The following is a 27,355-nucleotide window of genomic DNA, read 5'->3' on the forward strand; positions in this document are numbered from 1 at the left end:
TGATGATGATGTTTATGTTGTTGGACTGAGATATTCAGCACACAAGTGTTATAATCAACATGTACCTAAAATATGAAAATAAAATTGCATGGAATAAATAACCGAGTCATCTAAAACTTTAAAAAAAAGTAACCCTGAAAAAATTCTAATGCTGAAATCTTCCATCCAGGTCATAACAGTTTTAATTTAATTGTTGAAACTCAGCAATGTTGTTGTTCTTGGCCACATCTCCCTTGTAAAAAAATAATCTGATCTCAATGGGACCTTTTAGTGTCCATGCAAAATAAAAATATTACTGAAACATAATTATCTATCTTCAAATATGTCCCTATGATTGTTTTACTGTATATAATGGACTTTTTCTATTATTGAGAAAGCACTTCGTCCTAGAATGTATCATTGTCCTTTCACATCTGTTCACAACAGTGGACTTTAACAGAAATGATCATAGCATAAAAATATCAACCAGCATCAACACAGTAAACACACAGAAGTAGAACAATTTAAGCGGTAGTTCTGTAAGTCAGCTACATCCTGCATACTGTATGTGTACAGTCTACTCTACAGTGTGAACAAAGACATGAATGCTTGACCAAACCTCCGTGTGAGAAACATGATCCAATCAGAGCTAACTACGCTCTGACTGACAGAAACGTTTAGCCAATACTAGACGTAGAAACCACTTAGGGGCGTTTCCAGGAAGAGAGTCGTTACATTTTCCTGTAATGGCGGACCAGACAGAGAGCGAGGCTATCGGGTTCAGCGACAACAGGTCAGATAATAGCAAATACAGTGTTAAAATGAATGTGCGCTCAGTATACAGGAAGCCACAAGCCACGCTTTCCTGTGAAGTTATTTCGCGTTATATGTGTTTAATAAGGTGGAGATAAACAGCCGTTTAACTTGTGCACGTAGCCTTGCTAGCTAACTAGCTTGCAGCTAACTAGCCTATGTTTCCAAGCGGCTGGTCTCTGCTCTCACATTTCTTACCACGCGGTAAACATGGACATCCACATACAGACACAGACAGATGTTTTTCTCCTTTTGAATGCCTCCTTCTAAATGCCTTGAGTCTCCGTTCAGACACAGATGCATTCTTTAAGTGTGCTTTTTAAATGTGAATGCCATATTGCAAGCTAGCTAAGCTATGCTATATTCATTAGTAAGCAGGAGCGCACAACTCCGTCAATTCAGTGTTTTGAATGGACTGGGGTGCTGTAAGCCTGTTTTTTTATAAACGAGACTAACTGAGTGTTTGATTAACCTGAGTGTGTACTGTTTTGATCAACAGGATATCACCCTAAAGAACATGTGGAATAATAAACAACTTTAGAGCTACATAGCGTTACAGTTATAACGGTGCTACACCCACTGGCTCCGTAGCAAAAACATCTACCACGTCACAGTGTTATTCCATCTTTAAAAGCGTATTCCTGCTGCTCATATGTTGTAGGCACATAAGCGCAAATGTATCCATACTATACCATGCAAGCTTAATAGTTTACTGCTTACAGTTAACAGTTGCTACAAAGTTTTTTGTAATATAAGTATAGTCTGCTAAACTAGCCTAGCTACTGCATCATCCCCCCTTGTAAAGATCTACATTAAACAATATCTTGATTGATAAGCAACTGCTAAACAATGCATTGATGTTGTACATATTCTTAGATTAGATTCAACTTTATTGTCGTTGTGTGCACAGTGTACAGAGACAACAAAATGCAGTTAAGTACAGTAAGTACATATTAAACCGAATAAAATATAGAATAAATAAGATTTGATTTTAACAGCTAGAGATAGAAATACACTAGATATAACAGTACATACAAACATAGAGGGCAGTTCAGGGGATACAAAAAAAAAGTGTATTCTGCTGGTCTAAATACAGGTAATGCTAATAGTAAGAGGTTTTAGACATATGCAGGTATGGTAAGAATATGGTGAAAAGATCCAGTATATAAAGTGTTAGTATGTAAGTACTGATCAGAGTGCTCATATCGTTTTTTGTAGATGCTACTTGGTGCTCTGCCATTGAACACGTGTAGTAACTTAATATTGTCTTGCTTCATTAGAATGGTGCAGCAGGCAGTGCGGTTTCGCACCCCCGTGCCTGCCCCCGCACCCGCCCAGACACCAGTGCTACGAGGCCCACCACCTCTCCTCAGGCCGCCGCCACCCCCCTTTGGGATGATGAGGGGACCTCCGCCACGACCCCCATTCGCACGCCCCCCCTTCGACCCCAACATGCCGCCCATCCCACCACCAGGAAGCATGCCACCACCCATCGGACCTCCACATCTACAGGTGAATGTCCAAAACTCTCATAAGAAGTGCATGTTTATCTTCATGTTAGTGTTGGCTGAGTAATTTTAACTTTGCCTGGAGTGATCTGCTACACTGCATTTATAGCAAGACGGGCAAATCTTTTACAGAATATAGTTGGAAACATTTCTCGACTTCTCGACTAGACACAATTGACTAGACATAGATAATGAAAATAATCGTTTGTCACAATAACATCACTATAATCCCTTTTAAAAAAAAGACATGTTACATAATCAAGGAGGAATATGACTGAAACTATTTGAATTGACTTAATTGATTTAACGATCGAGTTGTTTCGACTGCTTTTCTGTCTTGACACCCAGAAAACTTTGTGGGCAATCTGTTTACCTAGCCCTACCGCTTACAGTCTGAAAATGTAATGCTTTGTCTCTATATTTTGCTGCAGAGACCTCCGTTCCTTCCACCTCCCATGGGGAACCTGCCGCCTCCCCCAGGGATGCTGTTTCCTCCAGGGATGCCCCCCGTTGTTGCATCTGGAGCCCCGGCAGAGGAAATCTGGGTAGAGAACAAGACGTCTGAGGGAAAGGTAAGCCAAAAGTCATACTTAAGCACATCGTAAGGCCCCTTTACTAATGACATGGAGAATTCATTATTGATTTTTACAGTATTTTGAAGTTCACAAAAGTATATTATAATTTAGAAAAGTAAGGTCTAGTGATGTGGAATGGATGAACATTAGACTTGAAATAAACTTTCCTCTATAAAAATATAATTGGTTATGAATACAGGGGTATAATTATTCTGCTGTTGCCATGATTGATATTGTGGTTATTATTTGTTATTAAGTGTTTTCTTGTCCATTATCCTCTCCACAGGCATATTACTACAACGCCAGGACTAGAGAGTCATCGTGGAGTAAACCAGATGGTGTAAAAATCATCCAGCAGTCCGAACTGAACCCTCTTCTTGTAGCGGGGTCGGGTCCAAATGTGACGGCAGCTGGCAGTTCCAGCAGTGTCAACACCACAGCCAGCAGCACAGCAGCCATGCAGACTCAGGCCCTCTCCACGACCCCCTCCCGCACACTCGCCTCCAGTCCAGACTCCTCCAGCCACTCCCCCTCTGTGACTATTTCAGGTGAGTACACACTCTTACATCAACCATACACTCAAAGACACAAACACAAATTAAAAATCCTTCCATTCTGTCTCTGTGTTACAAAAAGCCCCTGTTGTAGCAGACCTACCCCCTGTCGCCACAGTGTCTTCAAATGTAGCTGTGTCTCCAGTCACTGTGGTAACAGTTTCCACGGTGCCATCACCTGTAACGGCGGTGCAGACCATGTCACTGCTGCCTGCAGGGCTGCCCCACAATGTGGGCCAACCCACTGCAGCACTACCTGCCTTCCCCCCTGTGATGGTGCCTCCTTTCAGAGTCCCACTGCCGGGCATGCACATCCCTCTACCAGGTAAGAACCACCAACTAAGAGCAAGAAACAAACAAGCCACAATATCTAGCTGCCATCACTGACTCAGGAACTGCTGATTTCTTATTTTGGAATCCAGTAAAAAATAGAGTACTGCAACAATCTATATTGCCCTAAATCTCCTTGAAAGTAAGGTGTGCCAAACTTCTTAGGTTACACCTGTAATTTCTATGTGCCAGATATATATTTAATCAGCATTGCACACAGGCCTCACCTGCTGCTATGTAAATACAAGTAGTGGATCAAACTTGGCCGATACCTTATATTAAAGAACTAGAATCAGGGCCTAAATATCTTGGTAGGACAACTATAGTAGAAAGTATGATGTTGCTCCAATGGGGATTACTCTACTGTTACTGCGCTACTTAGCTAAGGAAATATTTTGTGACAACTAATATTCAGTCTCTGTGATAACGGACAAAACCTTAGTGTAACCAGTGGACTCCAAGTCGAGCTGTTATTGGAAGGACTATAGAGACACCCGCATGTCACGCGTGTCTCTTCAAGACTTCCCAACAAACATCTCCTGGTTATTAATATGTTCTAGTCAGTTCATTCGGATCAGTTTTGTCAGGTGATTAGTTCACAGTTCACACTACAAGTCTTGGGTGCTTTGGCTTAAACTGAAGTATGCGCTAATGTAAATGCTCCTGTGTGTTTGCTTTCCAGTTTTTCTGTCACTTTTGCCCTCTGTTATCCGTTTGATTCTCTCTGTCCCTCATTCTGCCATCAATTTTTCTAAGAAGCTCTTAACTCTCTCTTAATACTATAATAATAACATTAATATCAGCTTCTTTCTTTCTTTTCTTTCTATTGAAATTGTTTTTGTAGTAATAGAAAGGGGAAGTCCCTCCCCTTCCGGTAGATCACCATGTGGCGAAATGTAGTTAGACTGACCATTTTACACAGAACTACAAATAAATGCATCTTTCTTGACCTTAAAATGAACTTTGAAATTGACAAAGATAAAACAAATAATTTGTCTCTCGCCCCAAAATCTACAGTGCAACTTTTCCCTAAAGACGGTTCCATAGGAGGCACAGACATGGGAGGGACTTGGCCTCTCTATGGTTTCCAAAAGAATTTAAGTTAGTAAATCTAACTTACACTGTGCTTATTCCTAACATCTGTCACAATTACATTACAGGCTAATAAACATTACACAAGACTCATGCAAAACCCACATTTCAGGTGTGTGTTTTTTCCGCCAGGGGCCACACACACAAACTCTTACACACCGTGGTAGCTCCTGTCTAGTGTCCTGCTGTGTTCAACCAGATGCTTGCTTGTCCGTTGTTCTTGCAGGTGTAGCAATGATGCAGATAGTAGGTGCCCCCTGTGTAAAGGCAGGCCCCGGCCCCAACGGTAAACACCCAGCCGCTCGCCTCTCAGACCTACAGTAGATGGCATGGTAGTGAATGATGTCTCCATGAGTCATATGGTATATATGGCAACCCCAAAACAGTGACGGTGAATGATGTGAACATGATCCATCCATAGCACAGTAGATATTTCCTCTATTCCAACTCTGCCACAAAATGTATTAGTAAATCAAGCACTCACCTTGTGATACCTTACATTCTGAATTGAAGTAAATGGGGGTTTCCTATGGGCTCAGAACAGTCTCATAATACACACATGCACACAGAAGGATTCACACTTGTATTTCATGATTTGCAAAAGGATTCACACTTGTGTTTTTCAATGCACACACAAATGTGTTCCGTTTCATATACAACTTCATATAAAAAGTTTTGAATTGTATTTTTGATCCACACATATTTGTTTTCCGTTTAAAAACCTCTGAACCTGCAAACACAAACCGCTTTCTGTGCACGGATCGCTGTGCATTTTCATGTGTGGTTTTTTTGAGACTCCCCTGACGCTCACCCGATTCGTACTTTTAATTTCTCTCATCTATAGCCTGTGGATCATGAAATACAAGAGTGAATCCTTTTGCGGATCATGAAATACAAGAGTGAATCCTTCTGTGTGCATGTGCGTATTATGAGACTGTTCTGAGCCCATAGGTTCCTGTTTAGGTTTCCTTTAACGCTAGCTGCATTCGCCCAGTAGAGATGCAGCAACCTTGCAGATAGGGCTACATGTTGGGGTTGTTGTCTCCTTTGGTGACATGGTTATGAGTGTGTGTTTGTGTGTGTGGTCACTGCTTTGTTTTTGTGTATGTGGCTTGTGTTTATAGTAGTGTGATATTTCCTGAAGACATCTTAAGTCTTGAGCAGTTTCATTAAATGATCATTATTTGTATTCACTCACTGATTTAATAAGCTTTAAATGAACAGGCCCATTTTTGAGTTGGAGTGAATCAAATTGTTTTAATCAGTGGAGTGCTTCTGGTTTTGTTTAACAAACTAATGTCTTTTCCAGTGTAGTCCACCACAACTGCTACTAGTTGCTAGGACAAAGTAGTAGTAGTAGTAGTAGTAGTAGTAGTAGTAGTAGTAGTAGTAGTAGTAGTATAACCTTTATTTATCCATGAAAATCAATTAAGAACAACTTCTTATCTGCAATGATGACCTGACAAAAATATGAGTCTCAGGCGATCATGGTCTTTTTTTCTTCTTCTCTCTGACAACAGGCATGCTTCCTGGCATGGGCCCGCCTTTAGTCTCGATGATGCACCCACAGCTGACTCTATCCGCTCCTGTCTCAATGGCCGGATCAATGCATCTCCCCGAGTGGTCAGAGTACAAAACCGCTGACGGGAAAACATACTACTACAACAACCGAACCCTGGAGTCCACCTGGGAGAAACCCCCCGCCCTGGTGGAGAAAGGTGGGCACTGCAGATGAGAACACAGGCTTGTTCTGTGTTCAGCAGCTATGAATGATACGTAGCATGTTTACTGACCTTATTGATGGACACAACAGCACCTTTAATCATCTCATGATTGGTTCCTCCCCGGCTTCAGAAAAAGAAGCAGAAAGGATCAAAGAGCGTCTGGCCCAAGAGGAAGCGGAGGCGATGGAGATGGAGGACGAAGAGAACAAAATGGAAAACACTAATAATGAGAAGGAGGTATTTTAAAAGTTGATTTACCTACTTGATGACAACAACAACACTTAACACATTCAGGTTCCAAAGGGCATCGTTGCCATGGCCTTAATGAAGAACTGTATAATCTCAAAGCATATTGTTAAGGGGTTACATTATTAAGAATTTTTCAGCATGCAAGAAATCATATAAACTGCACAACATGAATTATACTACATAACTATTATACATATGGGATAATCAAATATGAAATACACACATTATTGCAAAGACATCCCCAAAGAAAATAATGAATAAAGCTACGGTATTATAAGTGTCATTTCAATATTAATGGAAATGAATGTTTTTTGTGTCTCGTTCAAGGAGCTTAAAGAAGAAGAGATGACGGAGGAGGAGAAAGCAGCGCAGAAAGCCAGACCTGTAGCCACCAACCCCATCCCCGGCACGCCATGGTACACACACCACATCCCAACCACAGCATCCTGCAGCTCCACTTTGCTGCAATAAAACCTAATGCCTTGTTTCCTACATCTCAGGTGTGTGGTATGGACGGGGGATGAGCGTGTGTTCTTCTACAACCCGACAACACGGCTGTCGATGTGGGACCGGCCCGATGAGCTGGTCGGCCGCGCTGACGTCGACAAGCACATCCAGGAGCCGCCGCACAAGAGAGGCCTGGAGGAAGTCAAGAAGACGGGTGAGGACAAATCAGGATAATGACATTCAACTTTAGATTTGTTATGAGACGTATACTAATAGCAGGATTGATGCTAAGAAATAGCTGCTCTGTTATTCTTAAATGTTGTTCGCTGCAGTTGATGAAGTATTTATATGATGTCTGTGTGTTCAGTCCCAGGTGTCAATAAGGAGGAGCCAGAGTTAGCCATCGCTACTGAAGAGAATCAGGATGAGGAGCCCACCAAAGCCAAAAAGAGGAAGTAAGTCATACCCGACGGCCCTTACCTGATGGTTTTCAATAGCCTATTGAAGTGACATGGACCAACTGTTTTTTTTAGAAAGCATGCATTTTAACATTTGTGGCCATAATCAGGAATGTTTTTAACATCCTTGCAAACCTGTTGTGGAAAAACATTTTGAATCAAATGTTGACTTCTTTACTGGCATATTTAACAAAACTTTGATATATGAGTTGTAATATGATGTGGGAAGTTATTGCTCTAATGCAAGTCTTTGTTTGCCCTCACAGGAAGGAGGAGGTGAAGGAGGCGGACTCTGAGAAGGAAGCAGCGATGGAGGCCGAGCTCAGAGCTGCCAGAGAGCGAGCTGTCGTCCCGCTAGAGGCCCGGATGACCCAGTTCAGAGAAATGCTGCTGGAGAGAGGGGTAACACAAATCTTTCATATGTGACCTGCTTTATCCAAATCAGTCGCATTGACCCGAAGACACATTTGGAGTTGTATACACTGTTGGAAAGAGGAGATTCCTAGCTTTCTAATGATATCAGGATTGTTTTTGTGCTCCAAATATTAAGCAAAATATGTCACATTTATATAATGACGGTCACCGAGTCATCATTTTGAGAAAAAGGCCTTCAAAGTTTCCTCTTCTCTGGAATCCATCGATCTGATTGATTATTAGCAAATGATCAAAATAGTCCGGAGGGAAGATATTTTCATTTGGATTACTGGTCTGGGGGAAGCTTGCGAGTGTGTGTGTTTGTGTATTTTTACATTTGTGTGTTTTTACATTTGTGTGTATTGTGTTTGTTTCCCGGGGAAAACCCTCACGAGTAACACCGGCTGTTGTTACGCCTGCTGTGACGTCAAGTTACTCCGTTCTCCGCTTGTATTTATGCCGTTACGCTTCAAAGTTGTATTTATCATCTGAATTTTCCGAAACAAGTTTAATATTCTGAAAGCCAAGACTTTGTTTATTTAAAATCAAACAAAACAACCGAACAACAATTTTTTTTACGCAAATCCACGTTTATTTTGAAATGAGCCGTTGCTGATTTCGATAGAGCGGGTCACATATCATTGTTTCAAGTGTTTGGTTTATTTTGTTCTTCTCTGGAGGCAGACAATATTTCCTTTGACCCTAATGCCAGCGTTGTCCGTATGACCTGTAGGTCTCTGCATTCTCCACTTGGGACAAAGAGCTTCACAAGATTGTGTTTGACCCTCGCTACCTTCTGCTCAACCCAAAAGAGAGGAAACAGGTTCGGTTCATTTCCTTTTCTGGTGCCTTTTTCTCCCTCCCCTCCCTGTCACTCTCACAGCATTGTGCCATGTATCGGCTTCTTTAGTCATAGCTTTGTGATTCTGTCCACTTCAGGTGTTTGATCAGTATGTGAAGACGCGAGCGGAGGAGGAGAGGAAGGAGAAGAAGAGTAAGCTGATGCAGGCCAAAGACGAGTTCAGGAGGATGATGGAGGAGGCAAAGTTCACACCAAGGTATTTTTGTATTTTTAAAGTAAGTATTGATAAATTACTTTCAACCTTATTGCAACATTACTATTTTGTAAGATTAAGTGTTCAGATTGTTGTGTTTCTGTTTATAAGCATGAGTAAAAAGTACCACATTTACAGTGGGGCAAAAAAAGTATTTAGTCAGCCACCAATTGTGCAAATTCTCCCACTTAAAAAGATGAGAGGCCTGTAATGTTCATCCTAGGTACACCTCAACTATGAGAGACAAAATGAGAAGAGAAAATCCAGAAAATCACATTGTCTGATTTTTGAAGAATTTATTTGCAAATGATGGTGGAAAATAAGTATTTGGTCAATAACAAAAGTTCATCTCAATACTTTGTTATATACTCTTTGTTGGCAATGACAGAGGTCAAACGTTTTCTGTAAGTCTTCACAAGGTTTTCACACTGTTGCTGGTATTTAGGCCCATTCCTCCATGCAGAACTCAGAGCAGTGATGTTTTGGGGCTGTCGCTGGGCAACACAGACTTTCAACTCCCTCCAAAGATTTTCTATGGGGTTGAGATCTGGAGACTGGCTAGGCCACTCCAGGACCTTGAAATGCTTCTTACGAAGCCACTCCTTCGTTGCCCGGGCGGTGTGTTTGGGATCATTGTCATGCTGAAAGACCCAGCCACGTTTCATCTTCAATGCCCTTGCTGATGGAAGGAGGTTGTCACTCAAAATCTCACGATACATGGCCCCATTCATTCTTTCCTTTACACGGATCAGTCGTCCTGGTCCCTTTGCAGAAAAACAGCCCCAAAGCATGATGTTTCCACCCCCATGTTTCACAGTAGGTATGGTGTTCTTTGGATGCAACTCAGCATTCTTTCTCCTCCAAACACGTCTAGTTGAGTTTTTACCAAAAAGTTCTATTTTGGTTTCATCTGACCATATGACATTCTCCCAATCCTCTTCTGGATCATCTAAATGCTCTCTAGCAAACTTCAGACGGGCCTGGACATGTACTGGCTTAAGCAGGGGGACACGTCTGGCACTGCAGGATTTGAGTCCCTGGCGGCGTAGTGTGTTACTGATGGTAGCCTTTGTTACTTTGGTCCCAGCTCTCTGCAGGTCATTGACTAGGTCCCCCCGAGTGGTTCTGGGATTTTTGCTCACCGTTCTTGTGATCATTTTGACACCACGGGGTGAGATCTTGCGTGGAGCCCCAGATCGAGGGAGATTATCAGTGGTCTTGTATGTCTTCCATTTTCTAATAATTGCTCCCACGGTTGATTTCTTCACACCAAGCTGCTTACATATTGCAGATTCAGTCTTCCCAGCCTGGTGCAGGTCTACAATTTTGTTTCTGGTGTCCTTTGACAGCTCTTTGGTCTTGGCCATAGTGGAGTTTGGAGTGTGACTGTTTGAGGTTGTGGACAGGTGTCTTTTATACTGATAACGAGTTCAAACAGGTGCCATTAATACAGTTAACAAGTGGAGGACAGAGGAGGCTCTTAAAGAAGAAGTTACAGGTCTGTGAGAGCCAGAAATCTTGTTTGTTTGTTATTGACCAAATACTTATTTTCCACCATAATTTGCAAATAAATTCTTTAAAAATCAGACAATGTGATTTTCTGGAATTTTTTCTTTTCATTTTGTCTCTCATAGTTGAGGTATACCGAGGATGAAAATTACAGGCCTCTCTCATCTTTTTAAGTGGGAGAACTTGCACAATTGGTGGCTGACTAAATACTTTTTTGCCCCACTGTATGTAACTTTTAAACAGTAGCTAAACCATTTCCGCTGTTTTGGTGAATGCCAGCAATATTTCACATCCTGATATATTATTAGTAGTTAGTAATCATTTGATATTTTGTTGTGAAGAGATTATTTAAAGAAATAATTGTAACTGTTATTTAAACTCTTCACACAAGTTGACACTGATTTATTTGATTTTCCTATCTTTACAGAACAACGTTTAGTGAATTTGCAGTAAAGCACGGCCGGGACCCGCGGTTTAAGACCATAGAGAAGATGAAGGACAGGGAGGCCATCTTCGTCGAGTTCATCACTGCTCTGAGGAAGAGAGAGAAAGAGGACTCCAAGTCCAGAGGAGAGAAGGTATCACTCGTTCACATTTACATCAGTGTCATATTAATCATTCTTTAAGGTGAAAGGGATCAATTGATTACAAACATCACACCTACAGGTCTATCTGCAGGGGCTCTGCCCTCCTGCTGATCATCTGTTGTCTGAGAGATTCCTAATTTCTTGTGTGTTTGTGTGTGCTCGCAGGTGAAGCTGGACTTCTTCGATCTCCTAAGTGAGCAGCACATAGAGGGAGGCCAGCGGTGGAGCAAATTAAAAGAGAGGCTCGAAACTGACCCACGATACAAGGGTGTGGAGAGCTCTGCACTCAGAGAAGAACTGTTCAAACAGTACATGGACAAACAAGCCAAGGTAGGAGCATGGCTTTTCTGTGTGGAAAATAACTGCTACACCAAGTACGTGTGATTGACAGGTGGTCTCCACAGAGTTCATACGGTCATTAAAAACCTGGAAAATTCATGGACATTTCAAAATGCTAATTTCAGGCTCTGGAAAAGTTATGGAAAACAATATTTATTTATTTTTTGGAAAAATCATGAAAATGTAACTAAAGTTGCGTCAAATATAATTTATATTTTATCTAATCGCCAAAATAGTAATACTATAATGATAATAAATACTGGAAGTCATTTGTTTTACAACATGTTTCATATGCAGACCTTATTTTCCTGTTCCATGTTATAAACCATTTTCAGTGGTACCGCTGAGAAAGAGTCTTTTTTTTGGGTCATGGAAAATCAGGTAAAGGTCACGGAGAAGTCATGGAAAATCATTGGTGAAAAAGTGTATGAACCCGGTTTACAGCTCTATTTCCAGGCATAGTTCTCATTGTCGACATCACCTGACAAACAGATCTGACACGTGTTTCTCCTCCACAGTGCGTGGACGTGGATAAGGAGCGAGAGTTGGAGCGGCAGGCTCGTATCGAGGTCAGCCTCAGAGAGAGGGAGCGGGAGGTGCAGAAAGCTCGCTCAGAGCAGACCAAAGAGATCGACCGGGAGAGGGAGCAGCACAAGAGGGAGGAGGCCATCCAGCATTTCAAAGCGCTCATGTCTGATATGGTGAGAGGCCCTGCAGCTTTTAAACTTCCTCATGAAAGTTGCTTTAATGTGTTTAAAATATATTAATCAAATTATAAGTGTTTGTAATTACTAATCTATGTGCATCATCCTATATCGAGTTTAACAAGATCTTCTAAGAAAAATAGATTGGCCGAAGATATAGAATCTTTAAGATCCCTTTCTAAAGTCTGTTTGCAGGAGCACAATACCCCCTTTTATTTTTTATTAAAATAGTTCACTTTATTTGGAATCACAGCAGCGGTGTACAATAATCTTTTTTAATATATATATTTACAGAATTATCCATCTTTTCAGCATTTCAAAATGTAAATAAAGATAACAGAGCATGGTTTGTTCTTTATTAGAGATATAAAAAAGGGGATGCTTAAGCCATTTTAAATTGCAGCTCCAATATTCCAATTAAGTATTTTGTTTTAATATGTTTGATGTAGAAGCCCAGAAAGGAGTTTTCCAATTTAAAAAGATTTGTTTCAAATTCAGTATAAAACTTAAGCCAACAAGTATTTACTTTCGGACTTGCCTTAATAGTGTTTTTGTAATCCTTCTTAAGGTACGGTCTTCAGATGCAGCATGGTCAGACACACGTCGGAATCTACGGAAAGACCACCGCTGGGAGTCGGCGTCACTGCTGGAGCGAGAGGAGAAGGAGAAGCTGTTTAACGAACACGTAGAAGCACTGGCCAAGAAAAAGAAAGAACATTTCCGGCAGCTACTCGATGAGACCAGCATGGTGAGGAGTAAAAAGGTGCCAACAGCAATCCAACTTGTTTTCTTTACTGAGCAAATATTACCAGTGAAAAGAATGTATTTTGTTATTACATGTAATATATCATTCATTTGTTTGTGTTGTAGATCACTCTGACAACCACATGGAAGGAGGTGAAGAAGATTATCAAGGAGGACCCTCGCTGTATTAAATTCTCCTCCAGTGACAGAGTAAGACTTACATTACTATGCTTCTTGAATTCTTAAATGGAAATATAAAAGTCACTTGACAACAATTACAAAATATACTAGAGTGTTTTGAATCTAGTGGCAGGTCAAGACATACTGTGTAGTTACACTGCACAATAAGAAAGTAGAAAACTTCAAACTCTTCCTGTCATTGGTCATCAAATCCAAACCCCAGCTCTGAATTGATCAACAGAGAGATTGATATTTATGTCCTAAACTTGTAACGTTGTGATTTATGTGAGTTTTGATGTCTGATGTTTTTAATCTGTGTTTGCAGAAGAGACAGCGGGAGTTTGAAGACTACATCAAAGACAAGTACATCACAGCCAAAGCTGACTTCAGAACTCTGCTGAAGGAGACGAAGTTCATCACATACAGGTCAGTACACTTTCTCTTACATACTAGATGTGCAAAATGAAAACAGTGCCTCTAAGAATATTACAAATATTTAGTTGGACATGTATCGTCTACATTTGAAATCGTTTTTGGCCCCAAAAGAAGATGATTTCAAATATTACAACTTCTATTTCCTCAATGTCAGCATAGTTTGAAAGACAATGACAGAAGAGAACTCTATCTGTTACATTTGTAAAAGAGCCTGGGACTTAAGATTTGTATTGCCAAAACTAGGCTGTAGCTATTGTGCAAATGAAATAAAGCCTTTGAATATTTTAGTCTTGTACATTCAAAGTATTCAGGAACTCCACTTATCATAGTTCATCATGTTTTCATTCCCTTAGAAGTGGTTTCTATTAATAAACAAGTGTATCCTTTCTCTTGATTTTGAACTTTTGTAAGTATTGTAAAATTCTCTGAGAAGAAACTTTAGAGGCAAGTCAAGATAAGCTGCAGACATGTAGATGGCACAGGATGTGATGGTGATACAAATATTGTGTTACTTATAGACTGTGTACATTTTTTCTTTTACCGTTAGCCAATCCAAATATTTAAAAATGATTGTGTAGTTTAGCAAAGTCTCACTATACTAAATTGTATCTAAAGGAGAGACTTTAACTTAAAGTGCACCTATCATAGGTCTCAGATATATAACAAATATAAAAAACATGTCTATGAAGTGTTTTGCTCCAAATACCAAACAGATCACCCATTCTAGCCATGCCTCATATCCTTCTATTTTTAAAAGTGCTGATTTTGAGTATAAAGCTTTAAAAATAGATAACAAATAACAAAGGAGGGGGCTGAGCTCATGCGGGACCCGGCAGTTACTGTCTAAACTAAATACTGCGGTGATGAAACGCCATATCATGGATTATCAAGGATTATTTCTGAAACAGTATGGAGCTCAAACGCTTTCTCTCTTGCCGGTTATACCACAAGGTGAGTTCCTTTTTTATTTCCTGCTTCTTCACACACACGCTCTCCAGTACAGGTTAGCTCTGAGTGTTAGCGATGCTAATGTAAACATGCACCGACCATATTACGTCCAAAACAGTCGAGCATTGTTCCTGATAGCAACGTTTCTGATAGTGCCGTGGGTCCACATTTCTGATATTACGTCATATCGGATGCAAATCTGGATCAGCTCCGTTGGACCCCCAGTTTTTAGAGATGTGGGTACGGAAGAAAAGAGAGAGGGTTTTATTTTCTGACGCTGCGTGAGTTCCCTGACACAGCAGGGACACATATTTATGTATAAAAGACATCCAAAAGTGCATTTTGCATGATAGGTCCCCTTTAAATCAGAACAATCTCACAGAGGGTAGTATGACCATCCTGTGCCTTACCCATGTCTCACCTCCTCTCCTCCCTCAGGTCGAGAAAGCTGATCCAGGAGTCAGAGCAGCACCTGAAGGATGTGGAGAAGGTTCTTCAGAACGATAAGCGGTACCTCGTTCTGGAGTGTGTACCCGAGGAGCGCAGGAAACTCGTCATGTTCTACATCGAAGACCTGGACCGCCGTGGCCCGCCTCCTCCCCCTACTGCCTCTGAGCCCACCCGACGCTCCACCAAGTGACCAATCACATCATCTTCTTGGCCGGGTCCTATTCCTCCTCGCCTTCCCTTTGGCCAGAGCATGATCTCCCCTGAACTCCCCCCTGATCTCCCCGCCCTTCAGGCCCACGGCTGGCCTCACAGTGTTATGGCTGGGGCTCATGTCGCTTGGAGATGTACCATAGAGATGAACGGTTAAGGTCTCTGTGTAATGTCACCTCTTAGCCCTGAAATTGCCCTGCAGCTAAGGCAGGAAACTGAGGTCACCTGATCTGATGGTGACCCTTGAGCCCTCGTCTCTGGCTGACCACATTAGAGGGAGAGGAATACTGATAAGGCTGCTGCACAAGCAGCCACAGAGAGGTGTAAGATAACGGATGTAAAGGAAAATTAGTGAGAATGAGTGAGTGTGCGCGTCTGTGTGGTGTGTGCATGAGTGCGTCTGTGTGGTGTGTGCATGAGTGCGTGTGTGTGCATGTGACTGAGGCGTCCTTAAGCCTTACTGCTCCACTTTGCCAGTCATTGTTTCAGCAGCTCAGTGTGAATGTTAGTTTCTGCTCAGTGGTTTACTCCGATGTTGCAGCAGTTTCTCTGTTGAATGAAATAAAGGCAACTTCCACTGTTTTTTTCAATTTATTGTCCTGATTTTCTGTTTTCGTTGCATATTATCTTGGGTATTCAGACACAGAAATTGTTCCACTAGAAGTCAATATTATGCATTCAAGTTCTTTCCTTAATTAGAATGTGTATATTAACAACAAATGTTGCCTACATTGTCCTTAGTGTATTATTATAAATTATGTTGGATTAAAAATACTGCTGCATTTTACTGCTGTAAAGATTTACAGGGCTATTTGATGCTGTCTATGAACTAAATGCTGCATCATGTTTTGCAACTACTTTTACATTTTCCAATCCTGTGTCAACGCTGCGTTATAAAACCATGTTGTTGCAGTGACATTACGTGAAGTACGTAACTCAATTGTCTGCTGCGGAGCAGAGCCCTAGAGAGATAAAATGAATAGGTCAATTTCTCTCTGACTCTGCTGTGGAGTTACTATGCCTGGCTGTGATTGGTCGAAATAAGCCACTTTCGGATCACGTGATATTTTCGTACGTGTGTATAAGCGCCCGTTTATTGGAGAATGGATCTGCATCGTCATGACAATGATAAAGCCATCTTTTGTGCACTATCACATTTAAAGCTTATTTAGCCACAAAGAGAAATGTAAACTGTCTGATTCTAAACAAACTTTTGGTGTAAAGGAAAGATAAAACCTATTAGGAGCTAACTTTGACCCTGATGTGTTAACTGTCGCTGCTCCGTATCCGCTCCTCGCCTCCTCTCCTCCCGGGTATCTCAGCTCCGGAGCAGCTATGGACGGCCCTCTGCTCCCGCTGATCCTCGTCCTGCTGTCCGCCTGCTCGGTTGTCGGAGACCCGGCGGGATCCGACCATGTGGACGGAGCTCCGCCTTCTAAAATAGGCAAGAAAGTAATGTGTTAAACATCATAGCATCCGTTGAATTGAGCTAATGTTAGCTGCATTTGGAGGGTTACATGCTAGTCTAAACGAGAGATATGAATCGTGCGGTTATTGCGTACAATAAAGTTAGCGTAGCTACAGCTGTAGGTAGCTTGGTAGATCATGTTTGATTCTATAGCTATATTAACATTTCAATGAAAAACAAGGTGTTTAACATACATAAACAGACAATGCCAGATCCAGTTATGAAAAAGAGGCTTTATCTAGTCAACATAAAATAAAAATGTGTCATGAAGATACGTCACATCAAAATGTGCTTTAAAGACTGTTAAGACTAAGTTAGAGAAAGATGAACCTTATGAGTTCAAGCCCCCCCCTACTTCCCCTTCTTCACCTGCCATCATCACAGTTCACCAAAACATACCTATCAATGGAGGGTGCTACTTGGCTGGAAATAAAGTTTTTTTTTATAGGCAATGGCATCAAATCCTCTTGGTTTGCACTGTAAAAAAAAATGTTGCAACTGCTTAGAGTTTTAGGAAAAAAGTTAATATTGCACCTAAAGTCAGGTCAAGTCTCAAAGTAAACAGGCACAACCATAACTAAAGCAGTGCTTCTCAAAGTGTGTTCCGCGGACCACTGGTGCTCCGTGAGAGCCCCCTAGTGTTCCGTGCGTATATCGGTACAATTTCACATTTGAAATAAATAAATAAATAAAAGTTTTCCGCACTCTCGCGGGAATATTTCCGCAATGGATCGTGCTTAAGTTTCACTTTCGATTGCATGATATAGTCCAGCGCAACACCTTCATCACACATGTTGCCACGTGTTTGTACCATTGTCAGGCAATTTGTAATATTTTGTGAATTTGGATATTTGTGGAGTTAGGTGGTCCGCGAGTGTTTTATTATTGGTGTTCCTTGGTATGAAAAAGTTTGAGAAACACTGCTCTAAAGGAAAGGCAACACCTGTAATGTATGAGGAGTTGCAACATGAATTGGGACTTTAAAATATTTATACAATTTAGTTGTATTGTCCCATCAGCAGTTTAAATGCAAATATTCTATTTGTACAATGATATACAACAGACAAAAGTGACTCTCATATTAGAGAGGATTTTATTTTTCATTGATTATTAAATGAATAATTATTTGATAGTTTAAGCCAAGTAGGAATAAAACAGTAAATATAAAAAAAAGGAAGAACAATAATTTGGTCCAATGAAAGTCTATTCCCTGCATCAGTAAAGTCAGCATGAAGGAGAATACTCCTGATTTCTGTCAAATCATTTTAAGCTCCTTTCAAACCCTGCACTGGAATTTTCCAGTGGGAGAAATACTCAGAAGAACCAGCTGATCTGTCTACTTCCCAATAAAACACGAGGCCATCACTGCATCAAACACCCTAATGTTTCTCATTTACTCTCCTCATTCCAGCAGAAAGACATCATGACCAATAAAAGCTGCTAAAAACAAGAAATATTACTTTAAAACCCTCAATAGTGATTAGTTTATTTTATCATTCATTTGAGGCACATATGTGTTATCATGCCTTTGAACAGCCTAATGCCATGCACTCATACAATTAATTCAGGTATTATCAGTTCAATAGTTGTATGAAACACTTTAATTCTACATTTCTTCTCTGCTGTTGGCTCTGATCCTCCAGCGGTGGTCGGGGCGGGGATAGGCGGCAGTGCCACAGCACATTTCCTGCGGCAGCACTTTGGCCCTGAGGTCCAGGTGGACGTGTTCGAGAAGGGAGAGGTCGGAGGTCGTCTCGCCACCGTAACCGTCAATTACAACGACTACGAGTCTGGAGGATCCATCATTCACTCCCTCAACCTCCATATGCAGGAGTTTGTCAAACAGCTAGGTTTGTACACACACTTTCAGGTTCATTGACCCACAGACAAGGACACAGGCATACACGTTTTAGGACGAGAGGTGTATGTGACTGTGTAGCATTAATTAATTAATTAATTATTTTTAACAAAGGATGCATTGTTGCATAATAAATAGTCAAATGGAGCTAAAATAAGACCTAAAATAAGGTGACTCTTTGGAACAGACATGTGTTCAAGTTTAAAAGCGAAGAAAATGTGTTTCCTAGTCAAAATGAAAAACACTTTCTGAGAAGACAGTAGTCCTTTCTAATAGTGATTAAAGGTGGGGTAGGTCATTTTGGAGAAACCAGCTCGAGTGCGCTAGAATTTGAAAATACACAAACGGAAGAAATCGGCTACTTCCTTACAGAGCCCCTCCTCCAACACACACGAACGCGCACATGACCAATGAGGGCACGATAAGTTTGTGCACAGATGGAAGGCTGACAGGCAGGTAGGCCATCCAGTTATTTTAGCCGGGCCGGCTCAGATGATTGGTCGTGCTTTTTACAGTACTACGGCTTCCACAGATGATATTTTTTATTGATTTTTTGTCAAAGCACTTAAGATATTCATTGCTATCGGGATGTTAAGAGCATTCCATGGAATATAACAAAAAGTGTATCCCGAGCCGGTTTCTCAAACTTACCTACCCCACCTTTAAGATAAGTGTTTAGCTTGATCAGATTATCTTGTGCCTCCAGCAGATGTATACTGAGCAGGAAGAGCGACCATTAGACCAGAAGGCTTTATGGTTTGAGTTTAATAAACAGCTTGTTAACCGTGATCCAGTATTCAGTGCCTTGAAATTATATACAAGCCACATGACTGTTTTCATCTTGCTGCAGTTTATGAAGATAAGTCAAATCCCTGTTTATAAAATACAAAGGGAGACATTTTTACATTTAATATGAAATGTCCTTTGTTTCCAAACACTCTTTATTAAATTCCTCCCTGTGCGTTACTGTTTTTGCCCTTTATGTACTCCCCTCTCCACCCCTCAAGGTTTAAAGTATCGCCGCAGCGTGGCGGGAAAGACGGCGGTGTTTAACGGCGAGGAGATGATCCTGGAGGAGACCGATTGGTACCTGCTGGACCTGTTCCGGCTGTGGTGGCGCTACGGCATCAGTTTCATACGCCTTCAGATGTGGGTGGAGGAAATTATGGAGAAATTTATGAGGTGAGGCTGACATATTAATGCCCTGCTTGCGTGACAGGATGTAGCTGTGGTGCAGCTGAACCCTGATGTGTGCTCATGGGTCAGACCTGTTGTTGTCGATATCCGTCATGTGTCTGAAGGTGCACTTTAGCTTACATAAACCTGCACCTGAATGATCTGCCTAGACTGCTTCATATTTTCTGCTACATGATTCTGGAGTCCAGAATAACATGGAGACGATTGTTAGAGCCAGTATTTAGATTTTATAAGAAAGGCCACCTAATTGTGACGTCTGTAGTCAACGCACTATAAAGGACTACAATTCCCACGGCGCCTGGGCTAAAGCCACAGTGATGGGCAAACTGTTGAGAGACGCTGTCGAGGAACAGTTTTTAACCGTACCGTACACGTACATACAAATCGTACAAGTACCCTTTAGGTTAAGAAGTTATATAAGCATTATCAAGAAAGAAAGAATACCTAAGTTTTTATTTGAGTTTTGCCTATTTCTTTTGAATATTGTAAAGGCCTATTTTCTTGGTTGCATGTGCAAAAGTTTGTTATTTTATTTTGAGCAAACACATCGCAACATCACCTAAAACCATCGGAGGCCAGGCAACACTTCAAACTGTGAGTGATTTAAAGTAAAGAAACGAGTTAGAACTGTCTGGCGCCTAGTGGCTTGATGGAAAGACAAGGAAGGAAGTCACGACACTGATTGTTTGATGATGCCAAGCAAATGTACAGTTTGTAAAACTATTTAAAACGTTGTCATTGCCACCCTTGTTTTCACTCTATCTAGGGCTGCGACTAACTATTAGTTTTTCTAATTGATCCATTATAAGCTTTTCTAGATGAATTGATCATTTGGTCTACATTGTCAAAGAAATGTGAGAATTACATTTAAAAATCATCAAAATCCAATGTGATGTCTTAAAATGTCTTGTTTTTTTTCCACAAACCCCTGAAAAATATATTTTTAAATAAGCTTTTGAATAGAGAAAGCTAACACAGCATTTTTTGACATGTTTGCATGAATGCTTTTTTCTTTGACAATCAATTAATCATAAAAAAACAGTTGCCGACTATTTTTTTTGTACATTCAGTAACTGATGAATCCTCTAATTGTTGCTTTACACTAATAGAATAATAGATATAACAGATAATGATAAATAACAATAACTTGAATGCACAACATCCCAACATATGAAATATGGTTATGATCAAATCTTTTGCTGTCATTTTGGGTAAACTAGGAACAGATTTGCATTTCATTTCTCCAACATCACACTTCAATGATCTCCACTTCACTTTGTCACTCTGCATCTCTCTCTTCATGAAGAACTGTGACCCAGACTGCACCTCCATCTGTCCGTGTCTCAGCCTTTTTGTTTCGCACACATTGAAGGGTGTGATAATCCAAAACTACAGAGAGGAATGAGGACATCTGTCTACTGATTTAGCAGTTGTCTATTATTATTATTATTGATCACTTACCATTTGTTGTGGATCCTACAGGATCTACAAGTACCAGGCCCACGGCTACGCCTTCAGCTCTGTGGAGGAACTGCTGGACTCTCTCGGGGGGAGTGGCTTCATCAACATGACCCGAAGGCCGCTCTCTGATTCGCTGCTGGAGCTGGGTGTGTCGCAGCGCTTCATCGACGAGGTCATCGAGCCCGTCATGAGGGTCAACTACGGACAGAACGTCAGCATCCCCGCCTTTGTAGGTCAGATGAGTGTGAGGAAATGAGCAGCATGGGAAGAAGAGGGAGGGTGAGAAAGACAGGGAAGAGGAACGACCCGTCCACACAGCGGCTTTTGAAAAAGCTTGCCTTGCGTGTCTGAAGCTCGACCAACAACCAATCAGATGAATCTCCCGCCCCTGACACACAAGCAGCGGTTTGATTGGCCAGAGCTTGTACTGGCATATGCTTTGATTGGCTGACGCTTCCACCGAGAGCTTCAGAAGCTTCAAAAGTTGAACATTGCTCAACTTTTGCAGCCTGAAACGCCAGGAAAGCTCCGCTCTGCTTCCCACAATGCAGTTCGGTGAAAAGTGACGTCACCCCATTCAAAGTGAATGGGCAGAAGGGTTGGAAGAAGCTTCTAACGCCGCTGTGTGGACGGGCCGGAAGGCTGCAGAAATTAGGACTGATGTAGGTCAGAAGAGAGAAAAGGACAAAAAGAAAAGACATTGGAGTTGAGAATAGAAAGAGAAGGAAGGTGAGAGGAAAGGGTGGCCTGGCGGAGCGAGAGAACAGGAAAATGTGTGGGGAGCTGATAATTGGTTTATAGCACTTGGCATTGTCTGTGTTAGTGGGTGAGCATGTGTGTAATGTGTGTGTGTGTGTGTGTGTGTGTGTGTGTTAAAGGCGCTGTGTCTCTGGCTGGTGCCCAGAACAACCTGTGGGCGGTGGAAGGAGGCAACAAGCTGGTGTGTTCTGGCCTGCTAAAGACGGCCAACGCTAACCTTCTGCAGGCACAAGTCAACTCCATCTCACCCCTCTACTCAGGTACTTCAACCATGAGAGTACCATGATTCAGATTCATTTCATTCAGTTTTCCAAGATTTTTAAACGTGTTTCCTGCTGCTGTTTTTGCAATACAGCATTTTCATTATTAACCTGAAACTATGCATCTTCGATCCATGAATTTGAGAGAATTGTGCCTGGAAAGCCCTGGAAAATCTTTTAAATGAAACAAGTATTGAGGATTACTGGATACTGGCTTTAAGCAGAATGTTATGCTTTTGCGAAGCAGAAACTTCACACTCGTGCTAGATGTTCCTTCATTGTGTTTCCAAAATATATCTTTGGAAACTCAATGCAGATAAAGACAGCATGGTCAAAACACGATTTTAAAAATGACCTAGGCCAGAATGTCAAAACATCATTTAAAAAATGATTCAGGCCGAAACTTCAATAAAGAATGATCTAAGTCGACATGTCAAACAAATATGATTGAATGGGGGAATTCAGGAGGGTGGAAGAAATAATGGTGTCTTATGTAAAGGAGAAAGTCAAGATCAAAAAAAGGAGAGCCTGAGGCTCCCTTAGTACCTGAGATCATCCGATACTCCACTAGTTAGACTATTACTGGGATGAAAGAGAAGTAGGCTACATACACACAGACATTAAAGGTAGTCACTGACTCGTGTTTACTGTGCTTACAGAATCTTCAGTAAACTCTATTCTATTGGAACTCTTTTGAATTTTTGGGAAAGTTAAATAAGTTCTAACATAGTGTTGTGAAGATCTCGAAAGACATCCGGCGCAACTTCAGAGGTTTCTCCATGACAAAATCTGATTTTGAAACTGAACTACTATATACCTAATGTAGAAATCTTACATATTGAAAAGAAAGCACAAAAATATTTTATTTTGAAAACCATCTACAGAATCTGAATTTATTTATATGGCTTATAGCTCGCTCTTTCAAGTTTCCAGAGGTAACTTTGGTCCTTTCAATAGAAATTAATATTCATTATTGCAGTATCTAAACTCTTGTTTTTGGCTCAGACATTGGCCGGAGGTATTTATCGCTATATTTTCCGGTAGATACCACTGATGAATTAGTATTCAAATCATCAGTAGAGTGTTAATGTGTGTATTTCCCAACAGGAGAGGCTCCTCAGTACCAGCTGAGCTTCACCACAGCGTCAGAGACGAAGTCGGAGCTGTACGACATCGTGGTGTTAGCGACTCCACTGCAGGCCAGCGTCAGATCCGGAGTCCAGTTCCAGGGTTTCACCCCTCCCTTCGACGAGCTCCCTGGCAACTACCACAGCACTGTAGCAACCATCGTCCATGGTTACCTTAATACCTCTTTCTTTGGTTTCCCGGACCCTCGCCTCTTCCCCTTCGCCAGCGTCTTGACAACCGAGACACTGGATGTGTTTTTCAACAGCGTGGCGAGTGTTTGTCCCGTCAACATCTCCACGGGCTTCAGGCGTAAACAGCCACAGGAGGCCGGAGTTTATAAAGTGTTTTCTCCACAACCTCTGGTGAAGGCTCAGCTGAAAACGTTGTTCAGGTCAGACACTTTCCCTCCTGGTGAGAAATTATCGTATTAACTCGAGCTGTAACCAACTTTATTACTTCGTCATTTTATTGGCTCCTATCCTACGGTCATTGAGGTTGGCATTAAAGGTCCCCTATTATGCAAAATGCACTTTTTGATGTCTTTTATTCATAAATGTGTCCCCGTTGTGTAAGGAGACTCACAAAGTGTCAGAAAATAAAACCCTCTCTCTTTTCCACCGTACCCAAATCTCTAAAAACGGGGGTACAACAGAGCTGATCCTGATTTACTGCCAATATGACGCAATAACGGAAATGTGGGCTGGCTTTACACCCACGGCACTATCAGAAACGTTGCTGTATCAGAAACAATGCGCGACCTAATAGACGTAAAATGGTCTTTGTTTACATTAGCAAGCATCGCTAACACTCAGAGCTAACGCTGTACTAGTGAGAGTATGTGTACAAAAAATATATATATAAAAAGGTACTCACCTTGTGGTGAAGCAGCAAGAGAACAAATATTTGAGCTCCATAGTGTTTCAGAAATAATCCTTGATGTGGTTTGGAACATAATATTGCGTTTAATCACGGCAGCATTTAGCTGAGTATCTGTTACTCTGTGCAGCTCTTCTGCATGTGCACTCCAAAGGGGGCGTGGCTACTGACCCAGAATCAGAACTTTAGTTACAGGGCTGAAATAGAGGGGTATAGCTACAATGGGTGATCTGTTCGATATTTTGAGCATAACACTTCAGAGACATGCTTTGTATAGATATGGCCCTATAATATATTGTTCATATATAGCATAATAGGTGAGCTTTAACATCTTTACTTGTACTCCTCCACCTCAGGTCGTACTACTCGGTGCAGGTGACCGAATGGCAGGCCTACCCTTGTTACGGCAGCAGCCAGGGACTCCCCCCTGTGGAGCTCCACCCAAATCTCTACTACCTCAATGGCATCGAGTTGGCCGGTAGCGCCATGGAGATGAGCTCAGTGGCGGCCAAGAACATCGCCCTGCTGGCCTACCACCGCTGGAACAGACAGACGGACATGGTGGACCAGAAAGATCTGATGCACAGGATCAAGACTGAACTATGACCGGGTAAACTGGAAGCATTGTGGCATCACAAAGCTGGTGTGCCGGAAAATGTCTGGGTTAAGGTACAAGATTTTACATTTGAATCGTGATATGTCTCAAGTAGCGAAATGTATTTAGAGACACTTCCGAGTTATTTATTGCTGAACACATCTTATACACTGAATATATGATAGTAGGTTGATTATAATGTTGCACTGCCTTATCTTAAATAAACGTAACCATGCAACAAAGAAGCTAGTAAATATCAAAATAGGACTGTACAATATTTCAGCATCCAGCGCATGTGCGATATTCACATAAAATAAAGTAAGTAAAGCAAATGAACTCCAACGCGTCATGCTAAAATATGTTTTCAGGTCAAATTAAAGGAAAACATTTCAATGACTGGACCACAGGAGAAGTCTGTTTGATATAACATCATTTACTCTGTTAATATTGAGTGACACATTCATATTTGTTCCCTTTATCAAACAACCAAAGTGGGCCCCGCTAGTCTCTTACCACAACCCCAAATATAATTGAAGAACAGGTCAAAGACAAATGCATCTTTGGTATAGTATGGAAATACTTTGGCTTAAAAAAGGATGATGCACAAAAACGGTGTAAAAAGTCCTCTATTTTTTTCTTTATGATATTGCAGAAATGTCAACCTTTTCCAATACTGTTCAGCCCGTTATGAAGGTCAAATGAAGTCTAGCATTCTAATCACATCCCAACTATTTTGCTGATTGCTTCATTCTCTTTGCCAAAGAGACATTGCAGACATTTTGCCCGATTGGTTGAGGATTGATTGCTAATGCTAATTGGCGGCCTCTCCTGCAGGATACTTTTCTTTGCCAAGACGTATAGAAACAAAGCAACCGTTGAAAACACCAGCTAATATTTATCTCTGTGGGACTGTTGCGTATGGGATGGATCGCTTATGTCACTGTCTTGTGGAACAAAAACCAGCCCTCTGTCATATAATCAAATAACATCAGCGCTGCTTTTACTGTATACGTTGAAGGACTGTTTGTGGACACCGAGGACTCATCTAGTAATGTCAGTAGGATGTTGGTAAATAATTCAAACTGATTCAGTGACTCACGGTCGTGGCCACTGGCGCTATGCTCTATTGCCTCTTTCATCAGATGATTTCATTATCTCTACTTCCTGCTGCTTTTGTTGCGTAATCCAGGGGAAATAATTTTTTCGGGAACAGAGCCAACGAGCTTTCACACTGGAACAGATGAAAGCAGAGGACAGATCTGTGGAGCTGCTGCCTGATGACATGTTTTCTTTTTTTTAAAAACCATTTTGACTTTCCCTAAAGCTTTATTGAAATTCTGCATTTTTTAATAAGTGTTGTAATCTTTGAAAAACTGATGACTCACGAAGTTGGACATTTGCTTCTGGAAATGCTAAAAATGATGGTGTGGTGGTGATGAGAAAATTGTTGATTATCCTCATTAGGCTACTTTTAAATGTAATATATAATGGTGGATTTGGACGGAAGTGGATTTCTGGACTCAGAAAAACTCAATTGAACTGTGCTCAACCGAACATCTTGTGACTGCAAAGGGTTGCAGTTGAAATAAAATGTGATTGTGTCCTGTGATGAGAAAAACAACACTTTAATCTTGTGGAATTGAAAACGCCACGTTGGCGCCAGAAAGATGGTGGTGCAGCTGAGCGGAGGATTGTTTATCTTTTTCAAAATGAAAGGTCTTTATTAGCAGCAGCTTCTGTAGAAATGTCTGGCAGAAGCACCTTTTTAAGATATGCTGTAAAATAAACAGGATGCACGTATAATCAAAGCATCTTTTGGACTGGCAAAACGATTTGAATTCAAGGTCAACTTTCTATATATATCAACAGCATCTTCAGGAACTTAAAAACGAAGTGGTCTCCAAGCATTTATGGAGGTTGTGATGATGGAAACTTAAAACAAAGAGAGAAGGGAAACCTTGGATTGAGATTATTTTGTCAAACAACACAAACAACTGTTCACACCTTAACGCCGCTTCTCTATGAGCGTAGCTATCTGCTCTGTACCACACACATCAACACATTGTATCTTCCTGATGAACAGAACCATGCAGCTGTTATAATGAATAATGTGCACTCTTCTGACTGTTGATCAAATTAAAGTATTGGACCGTACATATTTCCCATATCTTTTTCTGATATAATGTCCGTATTTATTTTCTGTCTATTAATAATTGAATGGAGGAAAAAACGACCTCTGAGCACTGAACAAAATCTATTGTCTCGCTAGAATTCACTCTGTCAACGTTTGATTTATTCTACTGGAATGGGAGGAAAAGGAAGTGATATATCACTGACAGGACGTCTACTGTTGGGGGGGAACTGCCTGTAAACTCCTGCCACATTATTTCCACTGGAGAGTTAGAAAATGTTAATTCTTTGATTAATAAATCTGTTCCTTGTAGCTTAA

General features: G+C 41.1%; 2 protein-coding genes and 1 long non-coding RNA gene across 10 annotated transcripts; 2 read left to right on the forward strand and 1 right to left on the reverse strand.

Annotated features, from left to right (window-relative positions):
* Positions 1-653: 653 nt before the first annotated feature.
* Positions 654-15,894, forward strand: tcerg1b (transcription elongation regulator 1b (CA150)). 8 transcript variants are annotated; one of them, XM_079651184.1, is made up of 22 exons: positions 654-772; positions 2,073-2,304; positions 2,732-2,872; positions 3,162-3,423; positions 3,512-3,754; positions 4,777-4,860; positions 5,078-5,137; positions 6,372-6,569; positions 6,706-6,812; positions 7,152-7,240; positions 7,325-7,485; positions 7,639-7,726; positions 7,996-8,131; positions 8,877-8,966; positions 9,083-9,201; positions 11,135-11,285; positions 11,460-11,624; positions 12,152-12,334; positions 12,906-13,100; positions 13,208-13,291; positions 13,587-13,687; positions 15,083-15,894. In XM_079651184.1, exons 1-22 carry the CDS (start codon positions 726-728, stop codon positions 15,282-15,284), a joined length of 3,138 nt encoding a protein of 1,045 aa, XP_079507310.1. In that variant the 5' UTR covers positions 654-725; the 3' UTR covers positions 15,285-15,894. The 8 variants fall into 8 exon arrangements, with proteins under 8 accessions (XP_079507310.1, XP_079507311.1, XP_079507312.1 ...); XM_079651185.1 differs by having other exon boundaries at positions 12,906-13,085; XM_079651186.1 differs by having other exon boundaries at positions 3,548-3,754.
* Positions 15,883-18,407, reverse strand: LOC307020079. The gene is made up of 2 exons (XR_013802771.1): positions 17,172-18,407; positions 15,883-16,739 (listed from the first exon to the last, which is right to left on the reverse strand). It is a non-coding gene; the product is annotated as an uncharacterized lncRNA (long non-coding RNA).
* Positions 16,613-27,355, forward strand: pcyox1l (prenylcysteine oxidase 1 like). The gene is made up of 7 exons (XM_079651193.1): positions 16,613-16,748; positions 18,416-18,622; positions 19,638-19,812; positions 21,310-21,521; positions 22,167-22,307; positions 23,415-23,826; positions 24,668-27,355. The coding sequence occupies exons 1-7, from the start codon at positions 16,640-16,642 to the stop codon at positions 24,915-24,917; spliced, it is 1,506 nt and encodes a 501-aa protein (XP_079507319.1). The 5' UTR covers positions 16,613-16,639; the 3' UTR covers positions 24,918-27,355.

The sequence above is a fragment of the Notothenia rossii genome (genome assembly GCF_949606895.1).
Source record: "Notothenia rossii genome assembly, chromosome: 9".
Classification (NCBI taxonomy): domain Eukaryota; kingdom Metazoa; phylum Chordata; class Actinopteri; order Perciformes; family Nototheniidae; genus Notothenia; species Notothenia rossii.

Excerpts from the sequence above, each read along its gene's own strand:
- tcerg1b (XM_079651184.1), top strand. The coding sequence starts at position 726 with ATGGCGGACCAGACAGAGAGCGAGGCTATCGGGTTCAGCGACAACAG. Across the intron at positions 2,305-2,731 it reads TCGGACCTCCACATCTACAG|AGACCTCCGTTCCTTCCACC; the intron begins GTGAATGTCCAA and ends ATTTTGCTGCAG. Across the intron at positions 2,873-3,161 it reads ACAAGACGTCTGAGGGAAAG|GCATATTACTACAACGCCAG; the intron begins GTAAGCCAAAAG and ends TCCTCTCCACAG.
- pcyox1l (XM_079651193.1), top strand. The coding sequence starts at position 16,640 with ATGGACGGCCCTCTGCTCCCGCTGATCCTCGTCCTGCTGTCCGCCTGC. Across the intron at positions 18,623-19,637 it reads GGAGTTTGTCAAACAGCTAG|GTTTAAAGTATCGCCGCAGC; the intron begins GTTTGTACACAC and ends CCACCCCTCAAG. Across the intron at positions 22,308-23,414 it reads CATCTCACCCCTCTACTCAG|GAGAGGCTCCTCAGTACCAG; the intron begins GTACTTCAACCA and ends ATTTCCCAACAG.